Raw genomic sequence first — 23,689 nt, forward strand, 5'->3', positions numbered from 1 at the left:
GGGTCAACAAGATGGAACCCGTGATTTCTGGGGTTGATGATCATTTTGAGAGTGTGTGTGTGTGTGTGTGGTAGAGTGACATTCTTCCCCCCCCCCTAATTCCATCAGCCTTTGCCGACCGCCGAGCCAAGAGTTTCAGCCGCTCATGGAGTGACCCGACACCCGTCAAGCCTGACTCACTGCATGACTCCAGAGACAGTGAGTGGACGCTCCCTTAATCACTCACGCACACACAAACAAAATGCCGTACAATGTGGGCGACTGGGGGCTAAGTGGATAGCAGGGCCGTCCTTCAATCAGAGGATCGGCGGTTCGATCCCCTGCTCCGCTGGCCACATGTCGATGTGTCCTTGAGCAAGACACTTAACTCCAAAATTGCTCCCGTAGCTGTGCCTACGGTGTAGAAATGTGATAGAATCTGAATTGTAAGTAATTGTAATTGGATAAAAGCGTCTGCTAAATGACTGTAGTGGAATGTAATATATAAAATAATGTACTTACTCGACATAGAATATACACGCTTTTATGCACATACTTATACACACACATAAGCACATGACTTTGGATGCATGTATTAACTCAAAAATGCACATAGAAACACATCACAGATTATACAACTACATGTACAGAACATACAAATGATCACTGTTACAGACAAAAAACACATGGATATAGGCACTCTGACACATGGGCTTAGGTCGAATAGTCAAAAAAGAAGATGTCCTATGTCTTTTCTTAATCACTTTTCGTTGACGTCGATGGAAAACATGAGGTTAAGGAAAGATGTGAAGGAGAGTCCATAAGGACTTAGGAAAGACTGCATTTACACTATGCAACGGCAGATGTTTTTTTTTAAATGCAACTTTATTTATCAACTGTAGAAAATACGTACAGTGACAATCTCAATGCTGTACAATTCAAGTAAGGATTCCTGTCCAAAATAGAACCTCACCTCCTAAGAAGGATGTTTTCAGTTTATCCATAAAATGAAACCGCAATGGAGGATGTTATTGACAGCCGAATGGTGCTTTGCTTTAAACGTTGCTGCCTCAAGGAATTGTGGGATGGCATCATCTCCTTTACTTTGCTAAAGGATGGTCCAGTGTTCTCTATGCGAAAGGAGATAGAAAAGGAAGCAATGAAGCACCTGTCCTTAGCATTTAAGGCATCTGACACTTAATACATAATTTCAGTCAGTTAGGAACCCTCTGAACAAACAAGATTATTGCGCCTTTGTTACTGTAGTTTTCGACTGATATTGTGTGTCTCCAGTTTATCTGAATGTCTCCACTCTTATCTTTTTGCCATCCATCCACTCAGCCATCCTCATCTTTCAACCCGGTTGTCCATCTGCCTGTTACAGTGTGTCGTAGCCGTCTGGATGCATCAGGAGAGCGTTATTGTGTCGTTTTGTCTCGTCTGCTGTCTGATTAGAACTCTCCTCTCTTTGCTGGAAAACAATGAAATAACAGGTGCAGCGCTTTTAAAATGGAGCACGCTCCTCTCTAATCTTGTTTGTGTTAACACAAACCTTTCATCTCACCCTTTGTTCCTGTGTGTGTGTGTGTGTGTGTGTGTGTGTGTGTGTGTGTGTGTGTGTGTGTGTGTGTGTGTGTGAGCCAGGTGGCGAGCTTCAGAGCTCCTCAGGGACTCTAGATGAAGGGGCGGACGAGTACGCTGACTGGGAGGAGGAGAGGGAGATGGAGAGGGCGGCCTGTGAAGGAGAGGACTTCATCCCACCTAAAATCATGGTGCGGATCTCCGCAATCAATTTACAAAGCTGATTTCGAAGTCAACCAAAATATATCCATCATGCAGCCAGGGGTATGAAGGTTTTTCTCTGTGTGTGTCCTATTTTCCACAGCTGGTATCCTCCAAGGTCCCAAAGGCTGAATATGTCCCAAACATCATTCGTAGGGACGACCCCTCCATCATCCCCATTCTTTATGTGAGTAGCAGCCACCCCTTTGTCTAGGTTTAAGGCATTTTCTGCTGTATTGATTCATCTAGTCCTTCATTGGTTGCAAAAAAAACCAAAAGTAATATTTTTAGATGAAGGAAAAATGAAAATACCACGTGATATTCTTACATCCTTAACCATGATGGACCAGCTTGGCCTCATAGTGGTGCCAGGGAAAAGGTTGATACCAAGCCACACCCTTTAGACCAGGTGTATTCAATTAAAATTCAACGAGGTCCAGTTAAAAAATGATTTCTAATGCAGTACATCCAAATAATGTCTAACTGACATTATGATTTAGTCCCATACAATTGAAGTAGCCTAGCAGTTGTATCAACATCTGTATGTTGTCAACAACTGTCCAATCAAATAAAGAAAGTTTTTGTCAGTTTTCAAATAGATCTGGACTAATTTCAGATAATACATACTCTAATAATAAATACATTTTCCTCTCTCATTTCTACATTTAAAAAAATAAAATACATAACAAAAAGCTTTTTAAAAATGAATTTAACTGTATTGTCCATGCCCTGCAGCTTTAAATTGAGTTGGTAAATCCTCTCACGTGATGCTACTCACCATTGTTTTCCGAAACGCCAGAGGGCATACAAACAAAAGGAACTGTGAAGAATCACGAAGACCACTTGCGAAGCCGTCACGCAAGCCATGATTGACATCCGTACGATTTATTTGTTGCAATCATCAAGTTACGAGTTAAACGGCGTTTAAACGGCATTTAAACGGCGTTTAAATGGCGTGGATACCTCAGATTTCACTGAATAGCTGAGGTGAAAGTGGATAAAAATTGCAAGAAGAGACAGCATTGTTTTTTTCCAGTTTGACAATCAGAAGCAAAGACCAACTTTAGCCCATTTATCACTCATAAATGAATTCAGTCAAGAAGGCAGGGTTCATTTTCGTATGAGTGAAGAAGAACACTGTCAGTCACTCTCGCGAGATGGTGTCTGTCTGAAGAGATATACAGACTCATTGGCTTAGATGGTCTGCTAACTGGCACCCTGTTCTTTGTCTGTTCACATGGAAATATAAAGACAATCTGTTGCTAGTGTTTTTCTCCAGGAAAGAGAACAGAGCACTTGGCCTTTTTTAGTGAGATGCAAAATCCTCTTGAGCATTGCCAAACTCATAATGAAGTTATTATATAATTATCATTCTAGGGCAGTGGTGTACCAACGTTTCTAGCCATTCTAACGATGGTAATGTCGGTCTCTTGGTTCAGTCCAGACTGAAATGTCTCAACAACCATTTGATGAATTGCCAGTTGAATTATTACACATAATGATTGTACTGTAAGTCAATATTGCACAAGATATAATTTATAGGATTGTAGCTGTCGACAGGGGTAAAAAATAATAAACATATGTTGTCTATGAATACTTTTCAAATCAACACATCTACCGTTTTCTAGAGTTTCTAGATATATTCGAGTTAAGTTCAGCAACCTGTACAGTATTATATGTACTACACAATATTTAATGCAACCAAACAGTCAGCTGGTTGTGTCAGTACCAATGTAGCCTCGCTGTTGGAGGGTTTTGTTACCCACTCCCACACCCTGCTTATTGGTTTGGGATGGCACTTTATATGGCGGACCCTCCATGAAACCATGCAAAACGGTGTGGGAGTGGGTAGAGTGAGAGTGTAGGGTCAGGGTGTGATTGGACCTTAGGATCCACTGTTCTAGGATATAGGGATGTAATGTTGATGATTGAGGAAAATAAGTTCATTCTGCTGTTGTTGTCAGTCACTCTTCAAAAAGCTAATGTACTGTAATTGTGAAAGAGTAAAATCCGAACTCGTAGAATAATGTCTAAATTATATCTGATTAATGGCTGTAAATGAACAAACCTGTGTAGAAAATAAACAGTTTCATTCAATTTGATTCAGTTTCTGGTCAGTAGGGTTAAATTCAATAATAATTCTGTTTTAATCTTCCCTAAAGGACCATGAACATGCCATGTTTGACGACATCCTCGGTGAGTGTGACATCTGTGTTTTTTTTCTTCTTTTTATTATTAGCTCTCAAGTGAAAATAACTCTCCCAGTGTAAAAGTCGAAAAGATGAGGGTGGAATAAGTTTCAGTTTGCTGGAGGGCAGAGATGACTCATTGTTTTGTACTCGTGTGTGTGTGTGTGTGTGTGTGTGTGTGTGTGTGTGTGTGTGTGTGTGTGTGTGTGTGTGTATGTGTTAGTGTATGTGTGTGTGTCTGGATAGACAGCTAATTTATGTGTCTCATCATTACGGCTGAGTGGGAAAAGTGACACCTTTCTCTCTCTCTTTCTCTTTGCTTGTCCCTTGCCCAGAGGAGATCGAGAAGAAGCTGACTGCTTACAGGAAAGGCTGTAAAATCTGGAACATGCTCATTTTCTGTCAGGTGAGTGACAGCAAAGACGGGGCAATATCATGACATCATTGACACGTTGTCCGATAAATTAGACTTGGCTCTCAATAAGTCAGATTACTTCTGTCCAACTAGTAGTATGGATTAAGGGATAGACTGATATCAGCTGCTAAAGATACCAATATGTTTTATGTATTAATTTGTGACAAATATTTGCATTTGGCAGCTTAAATAAGAAACAAATCCATTCCATTAGCTTTAGCTTTTAATAGATCTACAGGCCAACGTATAACATTTAGGCCTCTTGTAAACTGGTAGTGATGTTAGGGGAGTCAAGAGGATTGTGATTGGCTGATGTCATGGGTGAGGTGGTGGTGACAACACCACTGTCATGAAAAGTGACACAAAATAAAACATAACAAAATATTATTATTATTTCATTACAAAAAATGCCATTATGAAATAAATAAAACAGACTTTTGACAAAGGGAATTTTTGAAATAAAAACGCGTCTTGTGAAATCAAAATTAATTACAAAACAGTTATTGTAAAAATAAGAAACATGAAATAACATTTCATCATAATGAGCTGAGTTGTAATAATATTTTTGTTGATGTGATTCCCACCTGCATGCTGCTCTCATTCACGTCTCCTGCTGCCTTGATGATATATATTAGGCATAATTGGTATCAAATAACAGCCAAATGCAATGGCCCCTTATTCGTTGATACTGTCATTTCCCTATTTCTCAATTTATTTTCGCAGAATGTGACAACTCCCCTGAGTTGATTGGAGGATTTTTCAGATCACCTGTTGTGCAGGGTGTGGGGACTGGCTGCTCATTAAGAATTGACAGCAGCGTGGTGCATTTCCCCTCTACGCCAATCAGGGTGTGACGTCGCTTTTCTTCTCAGGCTAAAGAGAGGTGGGGGATTGTACACCCAGGACGATCTGATCCTTCCTTCATGTAATGTAGAGCTTGTTTTAGCAGATCCAGCCAGAAACTTTGGTCTTTAGCAGTGGCGGCTGGCCAATAGAGGGCGCTAGGGCCCCCCCTTGAGCCACAACATTTTTTAATTTTTTTTTAAAATAAATTATATTTTAGTTTTTGAAATATGGAATGCACCCAGTAATATTTGTAAAATATGATATCTAAAATATATGCTTTTCCTCCACGTCCTCTCCGCCTGTCTGCATGTCTCAGCTGGCTGGGGCGCTGGAGAATCTGCCCACAGGAGGTGGGTCTATGAAGCAGTTTAGCCAATTGCTGATTAAAGATATAAATGAGTGACATAAATTTAGCCAATTAGCGTCCTTAAATACATTCAGCGATGGGCAGAATTCGTTCTGCCCCAAGCTGCGCGTTCTCGTCAGGAGTAGTCTCTATAGGCTAGTGCCAGCTCGAGCACTTCTCAACAGGTTTGGCTAGCTGGATGCAGTCATGCTAATGCCTTAAAAGAACGGGGACAGATCCAGCATGGACAGTTATGGGAGCGAGGGACATGAAGCACCTGTCTGAGAAATGGATATATAGTTATAAATAAATAATTATATATATATATATATATATATATATATATGTGTGTGTGTGTGTGTTTTATATTATATGACATATATATTATGTTATTATACTGAATTGCTTGTGAGGGTGACAAAAATAAGATGTCCTGACGTGTTTGTTTAAGTATTATTTACTGCTTTTTTCATGTTGGAATAAATGTTAAATATTTAACTGCAAAGTAGTTGTAAATTCTTCACAGACAAAGACGATAAAGTTACGGCGCTTTTATTCTGAAATTGTATTGGACGTTGCGGACTGTTTCCGCTTCCGGATGCGCTAACGGTAGATCTTAGTAGGACCAATGGTCGAATCAGATCGAGTCATTGACGATGTAAGTGATAGAAGTGTAAATCTGAAGCTATGTGGTGTAACTGTTCCGTTTGTTGTTGTAGTTAATGTTTTAAGTGCATTTACTGTCAGTGTTTGTCATGTAATTAGCCGTCGAAATAATAGCCCAAAGTTGAGCTAAGTGGCTAACCTGGCTAGTATTCTGTGAATGTATGTGTGTTTGCTTTAAGAGTTTACTATTGCTAGTATTTCAGTTCTATAATTCGTTTTCTGTGTTTATTTCAGAAACTCGGTCATCTATTGTTCAAACTCATTCATCATCTGTAAATCTGTCAACAAACTATAAGACTGAATACAGAAACGTATGGATCAAACAGATGTCTGCGTGTTCTCTGACCGGAACCCTGTAGTGGTCAATAATCATCTTTAAATCAGCAACTCAGGGGTCGAATCCCCAACAAATGGTCCTTCGAGCCGGATTAATTGACTACTACAGAAGATGACATCTGAAGATAGATCTACCCATCAGCCTCATTTCGAAGATCAGCAGCGTCATGTGAGACATCATCGCGTCCCTAAACATCTTGAGGACTATGTCCTTGCCTACAATCCACAGCGACCTGCCCTTTCCTCCCATTCTACAGAGGAGCAGCGGCCGCAGCAGAGCGTAGCCGAGCGGATGCAGCCTCTTATCTGGGCAGACGCACAGCCTCACACAGCCCCAGCTCCGATGACCTGCTGAACAGCACTTCACTTAAACAACTCATCGAATCCATCTCTAGGAACGAGAAGGAAGAGGACGCTGAAGTGGTTCAACTAACACACAAACTCCAGCAGTATGAAACCAGACGTCGTCAGGAGCTGTTGGAACACATCTCTTCCTTCATGATGGAAGAAGAGATAGACAAGGGTCATGACACCAGAAAGAGTGCCACACCCCCATCAATACCTTCATCTCCCGTGCCTCACCCCCAGATGTCCCTCTTCTCCCCAAGCCACTTGCTTTCATCAACAGAGGAGCAGGCTAAGGACACGGAGCCTCAGGCTGGTGGACATATAACAGGACACATGTCTGGGAGACCAGAGGTTGAGACTGAAGTTAGAGCCTACACTCCTATAGCAGGAGACCAGAGACTAAATTCTGCATTTACCCCAGTGCTTCCAGCCTCATCGGAGCTGTTGGGCTCCTTGTGTTCTGTAGTTTCATCAGGCATGATGACACCTACTCCGGTCCAGCATCTAAATCAGCAACTCAGGGGTCGAATCCCCAACAGTAGTAATGCGTGTTTGATACCTTAATTTTTTTTGCATTAAATCATTCTGGGATGTTTGCTGAAATTGATTGGATGTGGCACAGCCCTACCGAGAAAATTTTCCACCAGCCGCCACTGGTCTTTAGGCTCTCTAAGGCTTCTTTGTTTACTCTTTGTTAGCTGATTTTGACCATTCTGATCCGCTCTCTTCTTAAACTAAGCTAATTAGCCAATTATGAAATACTCCCTTTTCAGTGCTTGTACATGTGGGTATCTGGAGTGCCGACCCTCACACCGGGTCAATCATGAGTCGAGCACCTAGCTGCTACTTTAGCACCACCGAAGCTGTTTGGCTAGAAAGACACAAACAATTAACCATGACATCTCTAAAATATATTTAGTGTTTAGTGCTGGCCGGTATACCGGTTCATCCGAAAAACTTATTCAACATGCACTTAGTTTGGCCCATGTCCCATCCACTAACAACTTCTATTAAGGAGGCATTTTTTTCATTATGAAGGCATTTGTGAGATTCCTTTATCCAAGTAAATATTTCTGTATTATGTGGTTGCGTCATCCAGATCAGCTGAAATCTGGGGAATCAGTACTGGCTCCTTCTTATGCACATGGAAGCGAAATTGCTGATGGATCTCAGTGATGAACTAATGTTACTCACACACTTGGGGTTCATGATAACAGTTGCTGAGAAGGCATAACAGCTCTTTCTTGTTTTTTTCTATGTTAAAGTTTTGATTTTCTGGTGTCATTTTTTTTAAAACTCCTCTCTGGTCAAAAGGATGGTTTTGGGATTCCACACAATTTCTACCACAGCAGTCAGTTCTTCAGACTGTTTTAATTCTACTGCACATGAAGGAATGAGGTGACTTTCATACCTAACACAATCCATAGTAACACAAGCACCTTTCCACAGGGAGGTCCAGGCCATCTGTACCTGCTGAAGAACAAAGTGGCCACCTTTGCAAAGGTGGAGAAGGAAGATGACATGATCCAGTAAGACTGTAACCAGAGATCTGTGGGGATTCGTTTTTATAACACTTTCATTATGATACCGACTCATAGTGTTAACATGCATGATTAAAAAAATCTGCTTTCCTTTTACCTTTTCACGTATAGATATTACATTTGAATGATTGCAGGTGGTGTAAAAGCATTTGATGGAAATCTTTAACCATAAGTGTGACCATCATGCGCTTACACTCATCTAATCATTCCATTTTGACCCTAACCTTCTTACCAACTCGCCCATTAGTTGTCGTTTCCCGTAACCTCTCGTTCTCTCCCAGGTTCTGGCGGCGGCTCGGCAGGCTGATGAGCAAGCTGAACCCGAAGCCCAACCTCATCCACATCATGGGCTGCTATGTGCTGGGGAGCGCTAATGGAGAAAAGGTAGTCGTCCTTTTTGTTGTCGTGACAAGCCGGGAGAACAAACTGAGACTTCCACACTCCTCTAGTTAGTGCAAAAGTTCACTTAAATGTCTACATGCAGCACAAAATCTCAAATATGCACACACACACGCACACTCAAAGGCATATGCTGTGTATAGAACCTTGCAGATAAATCATTTAAACAATCTGTTTGCTTCGAGTCTATAGCCGGGCGCACTTTTTGCAAATGGCCGGTAAAATAACGACAGAGGGAGCAGTTTTTTGTGCATGCGAAAGATAACGATTTTTTTTTCATTAATCATTGGAGCAAGTGTATGAGTTATGCCTCAACCACGACCTTCTGCTGCCTGGCTGCAGCTCTGATCCGGCTGTCGAGCGCCGGCAAGGGGGAGGGCACACACACATACACACACACACATACAAACACACAGCACTTTGGAATGACAGGGAGAGTAGACTCCTTGACACCCACTCAATTAGGCTAAAGCCACTCGGCCTCGCTGGCTCACATGTTTGGCAACACACTCATGCCTCCTCCGGTGGCCCTGCCACGACCCCCTTCCACCCCCACTGACACTGATACACTCTTGCTATATGCAGCCACACTCGCATACAGCGTATGCACAGGAACGTGCCCACACTGAAATATTCATACTTTGTCATTCGGCCCCGTCTTGAACAACTTGTACCTCTGCTTCCTGTGATTGCTTACCGCTGTACCAGCCCTTGTTCTGCACTCGGGTGGTCAAAATGTGGAGCTTCTTTTACCAATGTTACAAAAGCGCCTGAATTTGAAAATAGCCGTGAGATATCAGAGAAAGGCGCAGGGTAAAGGCCATGTCATGCATATTGTATGCTTGTGTACCTCTTGACCTTGATGCTTAGAAATGTGTTTAATGCAGTGTGAAGCTATAAGGGGGGTCAAGACACTTCCAGAGAAAAAAACAACACAAAACTGATTTTTAAAAGCCTGTCATATGTTAGTAATAGAGAATTAGATTGATATTTATAATTCAATATGTTTAACACTACAGGGCTTTTAATTTGAAACACATACAGGACGTATTGAGTTTGTGTTAATAGTATAATCTTGTCACAAAATAATTACAGAGCAACTGGGAGCGCATCAGAAAACAAGGAGACCTAAACATAACCAAGCATATATATTTTTTTAATTAACATTGTTAACCGCGCGTTTAAACTGCAACCGTTACCCGAGAGAAAATTGTTTCCCTCGAAACAGGGCTGCACATTTCCAACAGCCATTGTTTCCTTGTGCCCGGTTAAGAAGTCCCAGCAGCGCTCTGTGACATTTGGCATCTTCTACACAGTGATTCAGTACAAGTCACATAGGGGATGAGCAGGGAGGCTGCTGCCTGTTTGCGCTGCTGCAAGCTCAGCTGGACAGCCGCTATTAATAGACGGACTGACTGGCTGAGCTACCTTCAGATGATGCTCGCTCCGCTCCACCCAGCATCAGTCCTCAGCTCTACCAGCCATCTCACCCTGCAAATACATACACGTACATGTAGGAATGTGTTTTCTTTAAAAAAGGATTTTAAAAAATCCGCTGCAGATTATAGTTGTCTGTAGTGTCAATCAAGCTGGTATTGGCAACCTTTTCTCACTCAAAACTCAAATACTGTCACTTGGCCTGTGCCCTTCAGTGTCTGATACCGACGTACCCTTAAACCTCTGTATGAGACGAACCGGGCTCTCTTCATGGAAAAGAAAACCCAAGTATATATATATATATATATATATATATTTTTTTATGGCTTAAATATATGTCATCCTCCATATGGTAAGAAATACAACATTATAAAGAGCGGCTGGTTGCCTGGCAACCTCTCAGTGACGATAAGAGAAGAAATACAACCCCCATGTAAAACCCCCACAGATCAAACAATCGGCGCTGGAAGGCAGATTTTGTTACCTTTAGTCAGAGCTTAGCTAGCTGTTTCCAGTGTTTTATGCTAAGCTAACCAGCTTTACCTTCATATTTAGCGCGCACACACACGAGTGATATCAATCTTCTCACCTCACTCTTGGCAAGAAAGAAAATAAAGCTTCCCAAAATGACACAGTGATATTATCACAAAGGGAACAAAACCTTGAAAAAAAGAAACTGTACCGTATAGAATGAAAAAGGACAACTGAAAACAAGTGTACATGTCCCAGCAACTGAAAATGTTCCAAGTATTAAAGGAAAGTGGGCCTCGAAATCTTCAGAAATGAGCTCACAGTTTCTCTCAAGCAATAACTTCAATCTTGCACGTTTTAGCAAAAAGATACATTTCTTTGCAAAATATGACCAAATAGTTTTCAACATTTTCTGTCATGTAGAAAAAGATCAAATGCATCCTTCACGCAGTGAGATGAATTATGAAAGTAGCTACTTTTCGGTTGCAAATGCGTCTAAAGCCGTCTCCTTTCCCCTCTTTTGAACTGCCCATAAATGTAGACATGTTTATGTTGAAACTCTGAGAAATCCTTTCAGTAAAGTAGAATACCAAAAAGCATAAAAAAAGGTAAATTAAAAAAAATCATTCCACTTTGAACTTGATGCGTAAACTTCTGGAGATGAAACCTGCAAATGCCGTTTGGCCGCTGGGCTCTATGTGTGATGGCACGACAGCTGGCAGTGTACCGGACCCCAGGGACTGAGAGGAGGGACAGGGGCGACGAGGTGGAACAAGAGTGAGGAGGAGGAGGTGTCATCAGGTCTGACAGGCCTCTAGATAAACACATAATGGAAGGATACAGTTGATGTGTTTGCTGGGTAAAACTCTCAAAGAACAAATGAGAAGTAAAAGCACATGAGTCCACTGTGAGGCTTGAGATTTGGGGATCAATTAAAATGAACACTGAAATGGAGACTACAGCAGCTCGGTCAGTGTCCCAAAACCAGCGAGAGCTGCTGATGATGCTGCGATGAATCATCCGTCTCGTTGCTGACACAGGTAACGCAGCTTTAGCCCACTACCTCTTTGACCCACTAGCTCTTGGACTGCTCACAGTGATTTGGCGCTTGGGCAAGGAAAGGCACCTATATACCGTGAGGGAGTAGCGAGTCACTTTAAATCTCTAAATCCAAAAGAATAAAGGTTAACAACATAAATGTACATGTGAGAAAGAAAAAGACACTTTCTCATGTCAGTCCACATAATGTCCACAAACACAATAACAATCAGACCAGCACATGTGCCATATATTTTCATTGTTATGCCTCCATGCCAGCGCCAGCTTTGGCCGGAGGAATTATCGTTGTGGTCCGCCATCTTGAAGGTCGTCTCAAAGCTTTTATTTCTGCTCTGAGGAGCGGGGATACACAAGAGCAGCCTTCACGGAGGTCTTTTAAACAGTGGTGGTTAGGGCCAGCTAAGCCCTCTCTGCTGGCCTAAACAGAATCACAAAGTCATAGCTATTTTATAATTGAATAATTTTTCACAAATACACTACATGTATTATCATTTTTTTCGCCATTAGCTTATTTTCTCATTGCACAGCTCCTGTCTTCCTCTGTTGCTCTGCTTCCAGCCTGCAGCGCTGCTTCCAGTGCAGCTTGTTTTAAGGAGAGCTTTTATCCAATCAGATTCAGCCCCTATTTCTCTATGTAAGGAGAGAGGCCCGAGGTCCTCTAGGTAGACTTTGCAGTTTAAGTGAATGGGGACGATATTGTTGATTGTGATAGTCTTCAACCAATCAGATCTTTAGTTTGACATGTTGGGCATATTCTTTGACGTGCCAGAGACTGCTAGCTGGCCTACAACTAGTAAGCATTACTGCAGCTCAGTTTTCAGCTGTGGCACCGAGGTAGCCTGCTAAGGACGTCAGCATTAACATGCGCTGTGATTGGTCAGTGGGCGAGCACGTGACTAATGTGAAATTTAAGGAAGCTGGCAGAACTTAGTTGGAGTAGTAAGAATTCAAATTGAAAGATATGGAAGAAATTATAAAATTGTTAGGGTTTTTCTTGGTGTAGTTTATACATTTTTTTACCTAGCTTTGTTTTCTTAACACTCAATGGCTGACTCAGCCAGGAAAAGGATTTGTATGAACTGTGTTCCTGGCTGACAGCGTTGCACATTTTATGGCTGGGAATGTGTTTCATTTTAACTGAGCATCTTGGTGTTTGGAGCTATACTATGCTAACCTGAGGACGCCATAGCACAGCAGGACACTACGGTGCTTTTGAAAACTTTTGGAGAGACTCGAGTGGATCTACAGATCAACGAACACGTTCGCAGGGAAACGGAGCTCCACAACTGCAGTCGGCGGGCGGTCTGAGACCGGTCGCGCCTGCCGCGCCGGCAACACCGGCCGGCGTGGTCTGTGACCGGTGTTCCAACATTTTTCACTAAAGCTTTTCTTTAGTACATTAATGATATTCTCCTCTCCCATCTCTCTTAGACCTTTTTTCAAAACTTCTCTCGCTGACTCGTACCTCTGACAGGACAATAAAACATGATCCCCAGTTTCTTCTTCACACTTTCCATTATTATGCTTTCTAATAACATAGAATACTGTTCAGACCAGTATGGCCATTCCTTAGTCTTGTCATAATCATCTCCTCTTTTCTAGTTCATCCACTAGAACCTGCACTCCCAACCAAAGGTTTATTTTTAAACAGATATATTCCCTTACTCCCTTTATTACATTCGTTCTGACATATCTTTTTGATTTGTCCCTTAATCACCACTTTAGCTTCTGACTTACTTATATTTATGTTATTTCTTCCACTCTTCAAAGCCCTTTTTGCTGCTTTATCCGCCTTCTCATTGCCATCGTCTCCAACATGGACCCACACAAAATTAACCGCCATCCGCATTTGATGGATTCTGAATAGTGATTGTAGTATTTCAAACAGTAAATCCTCTCTGCTTCTGGAGTGGCAAAATGTCAAACTCGTTAGCACTGCACATCACTCTGATGCAATTACCACACTCTCTGGCCTGATGTCCTCTACCCACTGTAACGCAATAACTATGGCCATCCTCTCACATGTAACCAAAGAGGAATAGCTGGACCACAGCTGGAGAATAACTCCTATAACCTAATTCACTAGCCTTCTTCTTAACAACCCAACCAAAGCTCTTTGTTGGCCTTTTTTCATGTTCCCAGCATGGCTCAATTGCACTTATTGTTGGATGGTTATGTCCTTGTAAACTAACCCAATATGTCATCATGATCTATATTCTTCTCAACTCCAATGACATTTCCCCCATTTCTACCTGCAATGCCGGCACAGATGTTGTTTTAAAGACCCCACTACATATTCTTGATGCTTGTATTACATCCAGTTTTCCCAACAAGGTTTTAGACGCAGATCTATATGCCACACAGCCATAGTCTAGAACTGATCTTGGGCGACTGTGGCTAAGTGGAGCGCAGGGCCGTCCTTCAATCAAAGGATCGGCGGTTCGATCCCCGGCTCCGCATGTCATTGTGTCCTTGAGCAAGACACTTAACCCCAAAATTGCTGATCTTTAAGTTTGGATGTCTTTTTATATATTTGACCCATCCCTGTAAATAGGGAGCAGTGGGCTGCTATGAAAGGGGACACATGACATGTTTCAGCCAAGGATCGATCAGTCGACCTTACGGTCACCAGACAACCCACTTAACCCAGTGAGCCACGGTCGCCCACCTTTTCCATTTAAGAAAATCTAAGAGCCAATCAGCTCTTTGATCCGAAGACAGCCAGAAGATTCCCATCATGCCCTGGGGTCACGCAGTCAGTGGAGAGCAACTGCAGCGCCTGGCTCTAAAATCTGCGGCCGCCCCTCTCTCGTGAGATTATCGTTGCCCACGTGTTCATGACGTCAGCGCAAGTCCCATCATGCCCTGGGGTCATGCATTCGGTGGAGAGCAACTCTGCAGCACCTGGCTCTAAAATCTGCGGCCTCCTCGCTCTCGTGAGATTATCATTGGCCACGTTTTCATGACGTCAGAGCAAGTCTGACGCAAATCTACCCGGCATGCATTGTGCGCCGGTGATCGATTCGGCGCGCGCCTGGCTTATGTTGAACGAGCCTATTATATTTCCCACAATTTAAGCTTCTGCATTTTCCAAATGTACTAGTATTATTCAAACGTATTGTTCGGTTAGTAAGCCTCGTACCAAACGGTTTAATATGAATACGTGTATTATTACACCAATAGAAACAAATAACCGTAGCTCAGTAGGACAACACAGAAGGCCCAGGTATAAAATGCACGGCCCGCCACTGCTTTTAAAGGACGACACATCCCCTCATTGGATATCACTTATTTGATTGGACGCTGCAGCTGATGAGGATAGATCTGAAACATCGCAACATCACCGGAGATTCATACCAGAGTGAAGACAGATAACAGATTGAACCCAAAATGTACATTTCATTTGTTTTCTGATTTATCATCTGGTTGAAAATATAATAATAAATACAGAATGCATTGTGTGCAAATTCATGTGCAGGTGTTTGTTAAACAGGTAACATGGACAACACACTGCTGCTCTGGCAGTAATAGCTGTGTGATTCTTTACTAGTATTTGTACAGTGCACACATGTGCTGACACAAACTGGCATCAAACATCTCTACGGCTGTTTAAGCCGACTGGCAGCTGATCAAGCTGTGATCAGCCGACAATAGAGGAACGGACGTCTCATTTCTCTAACAGCATATTCCCTCGCTTCCTCTCCCCTCGCATGGTTTCCTTGAGAAGAAACGTGTATGCAATCTTAAGAGACTTGGAATTCAGCCATCGACTCCAGGATGAGCTGATTCGATTTTAGAGGTCAAAGGTGACGGTCACTGTGACCTTGCGTCCGTCCCATTTTCATATCATCTCAAGAAACGCCTTGAGGGAATTCATCACTCAAGAATGAAGATGCTAATTATGGCATAAATATCTAATAGGATAAAATAATGAAGTGATGATATTCTGGACTGACATGTATGTAAACTACTATTTGACTGGTTGGCAGAGGAATACAACTGTGAGGCGGTAATTTCTTAAAAAAACATTTTTCCATATAAAGACTGGAATGGAAATTCTTTATTAGGAATAACCCCTTGAGATGTACCATCTCATTTTCAAAATTATACAATACAAGCACAATAAGACAAAACATTTGACAAAAATAACAACAAGATAGTTAAACGATATCAAATATGACAAAAAAAATATATAAGTATCAAATAATAAGACATTCAAAATTAGGAGATCAAACTCAAACAGAGCATGAAAATATATCAGTCTTTCATAGGTTATAGAAAAGCATTAATGTCAGTGATAGCGTTAAGTAGAGTACTCTATATACTCTATATAATTATATATATATATATAATTATATATATATAATTATATAGTATAGGAAATTACAATTGAACAGCTGGTTCCAAAATTACAATTTGGCTGACCTCACTTGACCTCTCTGTACTAAAACCTCTCTAACTTTGTTCTGCTTCACAGAGAGACTGTTCACATATTGTGCTATGATTTGGGAGAGACTTGGGTTTTAGACTTGTAGCTGCATTACTTCAAAGAAATAACAATAAAAGTGCTTTTTTTTCAGGCGAACCTGAAACTTTTCAATTTGAGCTGTGTGCCATCTTCATTTACTCTTAAGGAGTAACATATACACTGATATTTACACATCTGAACACATCTCACAAGTGTTACCTTTATTATAACATCGGAATAATTCAAATAGACCTTGTAGTTGCAGAAATACACTCTTTTTAGTATGGGTATGCAATTTTCGAGCAGAGGCCTAAAAATAGGGGCAGGGTTAGAAAGGTTAAGACATTTCTGTTCATCTCACAAAGGGGTTGCACACACACAAACACACACACACAAAACATACATGCAGCCTCACCTGTACGCTCGCTGAATGTTAATAGCGTCCATTAATCAATGGCAGTGAGCCGCTCAGCCGTGGAGAAAGCCCATTAGGGAACATGAGCAAATATACAGGTGTAAACTTGGCATCCCTCATCGCTCAATTTCTCGACATCTATCAATGCAATGCTAATTATTTTCCTATTAAAATGTCATTATCGCCCTCCGTGTGTTTTCCCATCCTCTGGCGACCCATCATGTATGGAAATATTTCAGTCTGGACCAACTGGCAATTCTTAAAAAAATATTGATAGTTTTTTTTTTAAATCTACAATATAACACTTTCATAACATAACATTCACTTTCCCAGGGAAGTTGCAATTTCGGAAAAAAAAGTCAACCTAAGTTTTAAAATATAGTTATAGCAGCAGTACCGTTTCATGTTGGGCAAATGGATGACCTCCTAAAATCAGCAAGCATGTCCTTTATTTTGAAAAAATCCAATGCTGTGACTGATGACGCCATGACAAAAAATCATCGCTAGCTCAGTGACCCAGATCTCTCACCTGCCACAATCACAGTATTATCAGCTAAATTGATGACACGTACATTCCCATCAATAATCTAATGGTCACTGAGTACCTTTGTATTGATCTCACATACCATCATAACCTAAATAGAAAACAAGTCTAACTGGAACAACATACAGCAGACATGGTTTCGTGGGATAGATGCACGTTTCATGCCTGTAACATAAGCTGCATTGAAGTGAGCGTCTTCTTAATAATAAGCAGTACACATGATTTGTGGTAAATTCAATGGCATCCAGCTGAAGAGCTACAGGCTCATCTGGGATCGTCTCCATCACCCCGTTCCATTGTGTTGAGATGGAAAATCATGTGTTTCCTCATCAGTAAATCAGTTTCTATTCCTCCGTATTTTATTGCACAGTTTATTGTTTTGTGGTGTTAGTCGTTAAAGTATCCTACTGAGTGTATATTTAAGACCTTGTATCAAACACCACGACCTTATCAGTCTTTCATAGGTTAAAGAAAAGCATTAATGTCAGTGATAGCGTTAAGTAGACATAGTTACAGAGATGTCATTATGGACATGCACAACTGATCCTATAAAAAGAAGATAGCGTATTTTTTGAACAGGTGGAAAGCTGATCTGGACAGGTAAATTGTTGACCTCCCTGTGTGAGAAGCTGCTCTGCCAGGGCCCAAACAGAACCACTCTCACGGATGCCTCTATACGGACAGAAAACATTACCATGAGTGCCTTTCACTTATGGTATTGCAGTGTAAGTGGCACGTTGACCTTTTTTTTTCACGTGCACTCTAGCTGCAGTGCCGTAATGGACAGAATCAAAGTGGTGCAGGACCTCCCCACACCTGTTGGTTTTTGTTTTCCGTTTCAGAACGCCCGAGATGGCATTTGGAATGAAGCGGTCCCTCTCTTAGTAACTCTTCCTCTCTGTCTCTCCCTCTTTCTCCCCCGCAGCTGATTCAGACTCTGAAGAGGCTGGTGAGACCCTCCTCGGTCGACTTCAAGTCCCCACTAGAGCTGTCTGCAGAGGGTAAGAGCACAACACGCGCACCTGCAAAATACTTGCAAACTCACGCGTGCTAGATTTCCTGCTGTCCTGTTAAGCCCTGCGCCTCCAAATCTGGGGGCTCTCGGTACCACAGGGAGTAGCATATACCGTCGAAAAAAATGCACTTATCGAGAGCGAATATAATGCATGTATACAGATTAAAAAACAAAGTCTGGGCAACAATATCATGCAAGCCATTTTTTACACACTCCAAACACAATTCTACACAACTAATATAATCAACTAGAAGATTTACCACAATATCACGTATTTTTCGCCATGAGTCCGTGAGCTACGCACTCCGGTTTGGGCTACCACGTGAAAGCTAAAGGCTAACCAGCCAAACTGAGATAGCGGAAAGCAATCCAACAACACACAGATTCCCGAGATATCTTAAGAATTTCTCTCCGTGAAACCATAACGGAGAAACAGCCAACAAGCAACAAAACCACAAACCGCTTTACAGATAATAATCATAACCGCTCCTCACCTTGAGCTGATATTGATGAAGACAAAGCATATTTTCCCGGTCCTGGAGTTAGAACATGTCTTCTACGTTTATCCTGTGTCTCATTGAACTGTGTCCGGGAAAGCAGGCTCTTTTTCTAAAGCAGGGGGCGAGGGGGGGACGATTTGAGTTTCGGCGTATCAGTTTTTACACATCACGAGAGACGGCGCGGTATTGATTCTCACTGGCTAACGATTCTGTCAATCAATCCTATATCATCCCCGCTCAATTCTATGGACTCTGACGCGTCGCAGGAGGGTTCATTGACTGAAATCGACCAATGATAGGCTGAGATAGGCCTCCATAGACACAGAGCAACTGGAATTCAGACGAGAAAATCTCATGGATGAGAGATAGGATTCAGGCTCTCAAAATGATGCCAAACTGCTGTATTTGGATAGATTGAACACTATTAGTGATAAAACAAGTGATATATATATATCTATATATATATAGATATATATATAGAGAGATATATATAGAGATATATATATATATATATAGAGAGATATATATAGAGATATATATATATATATATATATATAGAGATATATATATATATATATATAGAGAGATATATATATATATAGAGATATATATATATAGATATATAGATATATATATATATAGATATATATATATAGATATATATATATATATATATAGATATATAGATATATATATATATAGATATATATATATATAGAGATAGATATATATATAGAGATATATAGATATATATATATATAGAGATAGATATATATATAGAGATATATATATATATATATATATATATAGAGATATACAATACAATTAAACAGCTGGTTCCAAAATTACAATTTGGCTGACCTCACTTGACCTCTCTGTACTAAAACCTCTCTAACTTTGTTCTGCTTCACTTTATCAAAGTCAAAATTTGCAGACTGTTCACATATTGTGCTATGATTTTGGAGAGACTTGGGTTTTAGACTTGTAGCTGCATTACTTCAAAGAAATAATAACAATAAAATGCTTTTTTTTCAGGCGAACCTGAAACTTTTCAATTTGAGCTGTGTGCCATCTTCATTTACTCTTAAGCAGTAACATATACACTGATATTTACACATCTGAACACATCTCACAAGTGTTACCTTTATTATAACATCGGAATAATTCAAATAGACCTTGTAGTTGCAGAAATACACTCTTTTTAGTATGGGTATGCAATTTTCGAGCAGAGGCCTAAAAATAGGGGCAGGGTTAGAAAGGTTAAGACATTTCTGTTCATCTCACAAAGGGGTTGCACACACACAAACACACACACACAAAACATACATGCAGCCTCACCTGTACGCTCGCTGAATGTTAATAGCGTCCATTAATCAATGGCAGTGAGCCGCTCAGCCGTGGAGAAAGCCCATTAGGGAACATGAGCAAATATACAGGTGTAAACTTGGCATCCCTCATCGCTCAATTTCTCGACATCTATCAATGCAATGCTAATTATTTTCCTATTAAAATGTCATTATCGCCCTCCGTGTGTTTTCCCATCCTCTGGCGACCCATCATGTATGGAAATATTTCAGTCTGCTGACACAAACTGGCATCAAACATCTCTACGGCTGTTTAAGCCGACTGGCAGCTGATCAAGCTGTGATCAGCCGACAATAGAGGAACGGACGTCTCATTTCTCTAACAGCATATTCCCTCGCTTCCTCTCCCCTCGCATGGTTTCCTTGAGAAGAAACGTGTATGCAATCTTAAGAGACTTGGAATTCAGCCATCGACTCCAGGATGAGCTGATTCGATTTTAGAGGTCAAAGGTGACGGTCACTGTGACCTTGCGTCCGTCCCATTTTCATATCATCTCAAGAAACGCCTTGAGGGAATTCATCACTCAAGAATGAAGATGCTAATTATGGCATAAATATCTAATAGGATAAAATAATGAAGTGATGATATTCTGGACTGACATGTATGTAAACTACTATTTGACTGGTTGGCAGAGGAATACAACTGTGAGGCGGTAATTTCTTAAAAAAACATTTTTCCATATAAAGACTGGAATGGAAATTCTTTATTAGGAATAACCCCTTGAGATGTACCATCTCATTTTCAAAATTATACAATACAAGCACAATAAGACAAAACATTTGACAAAAATAACAACAAGATAGTTAAACGATATCAAATATGACAAAAAAAATATATAAGTATCAAATAATAAGACATTCAAAATTAGGAGATCAAACTCAAACAGAGCATGAAAATATATCAGTCTTTCATAGGTTATAGAAAAGCATTAATGTCAGTGATAGCGTTAAGTAGAGTACTCTATATACTCTATATAATTATATATATATATATAATTATATATATATAATTATATAGTATAGGAAATTACAATTGAACAGCTGGTTCCAAAATTACAATTTGGCTGACCTCACTTGACCTCTCTGTACTAAAACCTCTCTAACTTTGTTCTGCTTCACAGAGAGACTGTTCACATATTGTGCTATGATTTGGGAGAGACTTGGGTTTTAGACTTGTAGCTGCATTACTTCAAAGAAATAACAATAAAAGTGCTTTTTTTTCAGGCGAACCTGAAACTTTTCAATTTGAGCTGTGTGCCATCTTCATTTACTCTTAAGGAGTAACATATACACTGATATTTACACATCTGAACACATCTCACAAGTGTTACCTTTATTATAACATCGGAATAATTCAAATAGACCTTGTAGTTGCAGAAATACACTCTTTTTAGTATGGGTATGCAATTTTCGAGCAGAGGCCTAAAAATAGGGGCAGGGTTAGAAAGGTTAAGACATTTCTGTTCATCTCACAAAGGGGTTGCACACACACAAACACACACACACAAAACATACATGCAGCCTCACCTGTACGCTCGTACGTTAGCAAGCCAACGGCAATATTAGCACAACAGCAAGGAAAAAAATTTAATAGTTTAGACTGCTCCATTATGGCAAAATCATAGTCACGATTATTTTGGTCAATATTGAGATCAGGATTATTTAATACCATAAACATTATGCATTTAGAAAGACAATTTTGTAGCCTACTTTTTAATATCTGATGCGCTTTGAGAGCAAAATGAAGAGGCTAGATTTATGAAGAACTTTGTCCTCCAGTAAACCATTTAATCCTAAACACGCTAGTTGAATGACCTGCCAAGCCGGGCGTAAAGACAAAACGTGAGAATACTTACAAAAAGGAGCGTGGCACTTCTATATCTAGTTTCCATAATCGTTTGAAGCAAAAATCATAATTGAAATTGAGAGATAATTAACGTTAATGTTAGCGTGCTAACAACATTAGCGTAACTGGCTAACGTTAGCTAACGTAACCTGTGTTATGTTACCTAACTATATAAGTTAGTTATATTCAGGTTGTATTGTTTAGCTTGGTGTTATTGGTGGATATCGTGGGGCTTATTCAAACTAATGAACCCAGTCTATTGTGTCCTGATAATAATCTCTGGCGTACACAATTTCAGTCGTCACTTACTTCTCCAATTTGGGACTGAAAAGGGTCCAATGGAGGAGGTGGGCTTGAGTCTGGACCTTTTTCCTAAATGACCAGTGCGAAAACACTGATATGGTTAAAGTAACAAACTACTAATGTCTAGGACAATAATAATCACAGAATGCTATAGTGGGTTGTGTTAGGTGAGCTCAGGGTCTCTCATTAGGGTTGTGTAATCTTGAATCATTTGTCTGTGTTGTCTCCCCTGGCTGCAGGCAAAGAGATGATCGAGATGTACTTTGACTTCCGTCTGTTTCGCCTATGGAAGAGCCGCCAGCACTCCAAGCTGCTGGACTACGACGACCTCTTGTGACCTGGACCGTGTTCTGTTGGCTTTTCAAGCGGTTATCTCACGTCTGAGCCTACTGTAAGGTGACAGGGCATTTGGTTGAAGGGGCCCACCCCAGGAGGGTCCTGGACGGGGCTCTGCGGCAGAGCTGGAGCGGTTTGCAGTGCGGTTGGGTCTTTTTTCCCCCACTCTGAGGCGACAGGGTGGCCTTTCGTAGATTCAGCCAGCCGTGTACTTTTCTTCCCTTATCCATTTTCACTTTCTGCCTTTCTCTCTGAGAAAAGAGAAAGACAAGGGGATGCGAAAAAGGACGGGAAGCGAGGGACTCATCATCCTAGCCTAAATGTGTCAGAAGATGCTAACTAGAGTTAGATTCCTGAGTTCAGAGAGAATGTCAGATAAAGGAGAACAGAAAAGACTCTTCCTTTCCTTGTTTGTTTTTTTTGCCTTCAGCCGACCTATCTGCTCTTTTAAGATGGAGGCTTATTCGAGGATGGAAGTAATTTCTTTGTCAGGTGTGGAAATTATTCACAAGGTGATTAGAGCTTATATGTAAATAAACAAGTGCTTACTGGAGCCTTAGAGAATAGATTTCCAGCATCTGTCGCCATGCTATCATGTGAAAATCTAGACTTATTCAAATTTAGAGTTGTCTATTTAACACAGCTTTTTTTTTTTTAACAAATAAATGTACTAGTATTTCGTACAGACTGTTGTATTAACTCAGGTTAAATCCCTTGTTTGATATTAAGAATTGTACTCGCTGTTGACAACATACTGTAGAGCAGAATCCAAGGCCTTCATAGCCACACTGAGTCATCCTCAGCGGACTGTCAGGGATGTCGTATTTTAGCGTGTGTGTCTGAAGAGCGGAGTTTTTTTTCTTCTATATTTTCATATAGTCTTTCGAGTTAACTGTAGCCGAACTGAGAGATGTGTCCACGCATGTTTCATGCCATTTTTAGCATTACACTTGATGCTGTTGGAGCCGACACAAGCGGTTCTTTCTTGAGCCGTTGGCCGCTGATCCTTTTTAGCGTGTGTGTTTCCACAGCGTATGAGAGGTCGCAGGCTTTTTACACCGTAAAAAACTATTTTTTGAGTAAT

The 23,689-nt window shown here is 40.8% G+C and overlaps 1 protein-coding gene across 1 annotated transcript in view; it reads left to right on the plus strand.

Moving 5' to 3' along the window:
- Nucleotides 1-22,606, plus strand: part of nsmfb (NMDA receptor synaptonuclear signaling and neuronal migration factor b) — a 71,857-nt gene extending 49,251 nt beyond the window's left edge. Inside the window, exons 8-16 of the mRNA XM_076099473.1 lie at nt 109-198; nt 1,624-1,751; nt 1,865-1,948; nt 3,924-3,957; nt 4,286-4,356; nt 8,357-8,436; nt 8,730-8,832; nt 18,167-18,242; nt 22,509-22,606. Of these exons, the coding sequence (XP_075955588.1) occupies nt 109-198; nt 1,624-1,751; nt 1,865-1,948; nt 3,924-3,957; nt 4,286-4,356; nt 8,357-8,436; nt 8,730-8,832; nt 18,167-18,242; nt 22,509-22,606 (764 nt within the window). The remainder of the gene's footprint in view (nt 1-108; nt 199-1,623; nt 1,752-1,864; nt 1,949-3,923; nt 3,958-4,285; nt 4,357-8,356; nt 8,437-8,729; nt 8,833-18,166; nt 18,243-22,508) is intronic.
- Nucleotides 22,607-23,689: the final 1,083 nt, after the last annotated feature.

Source organism: Anarhichas minor, unplaced genomic scaffold (genome assembly GCF_050575085.1).
Source record: "Anarhichas minor isolate MPS153535 unplaced genomic scaffold, ASM5057508v1 ptg000025l, whole genome shotgun sequence".
Lineage (NCBI taxonomy): Eukaryota > Metazoa > Chordata > Actinopteri > Perciformes > Anarhichadidae > Anarhichas > Anarhichas minor.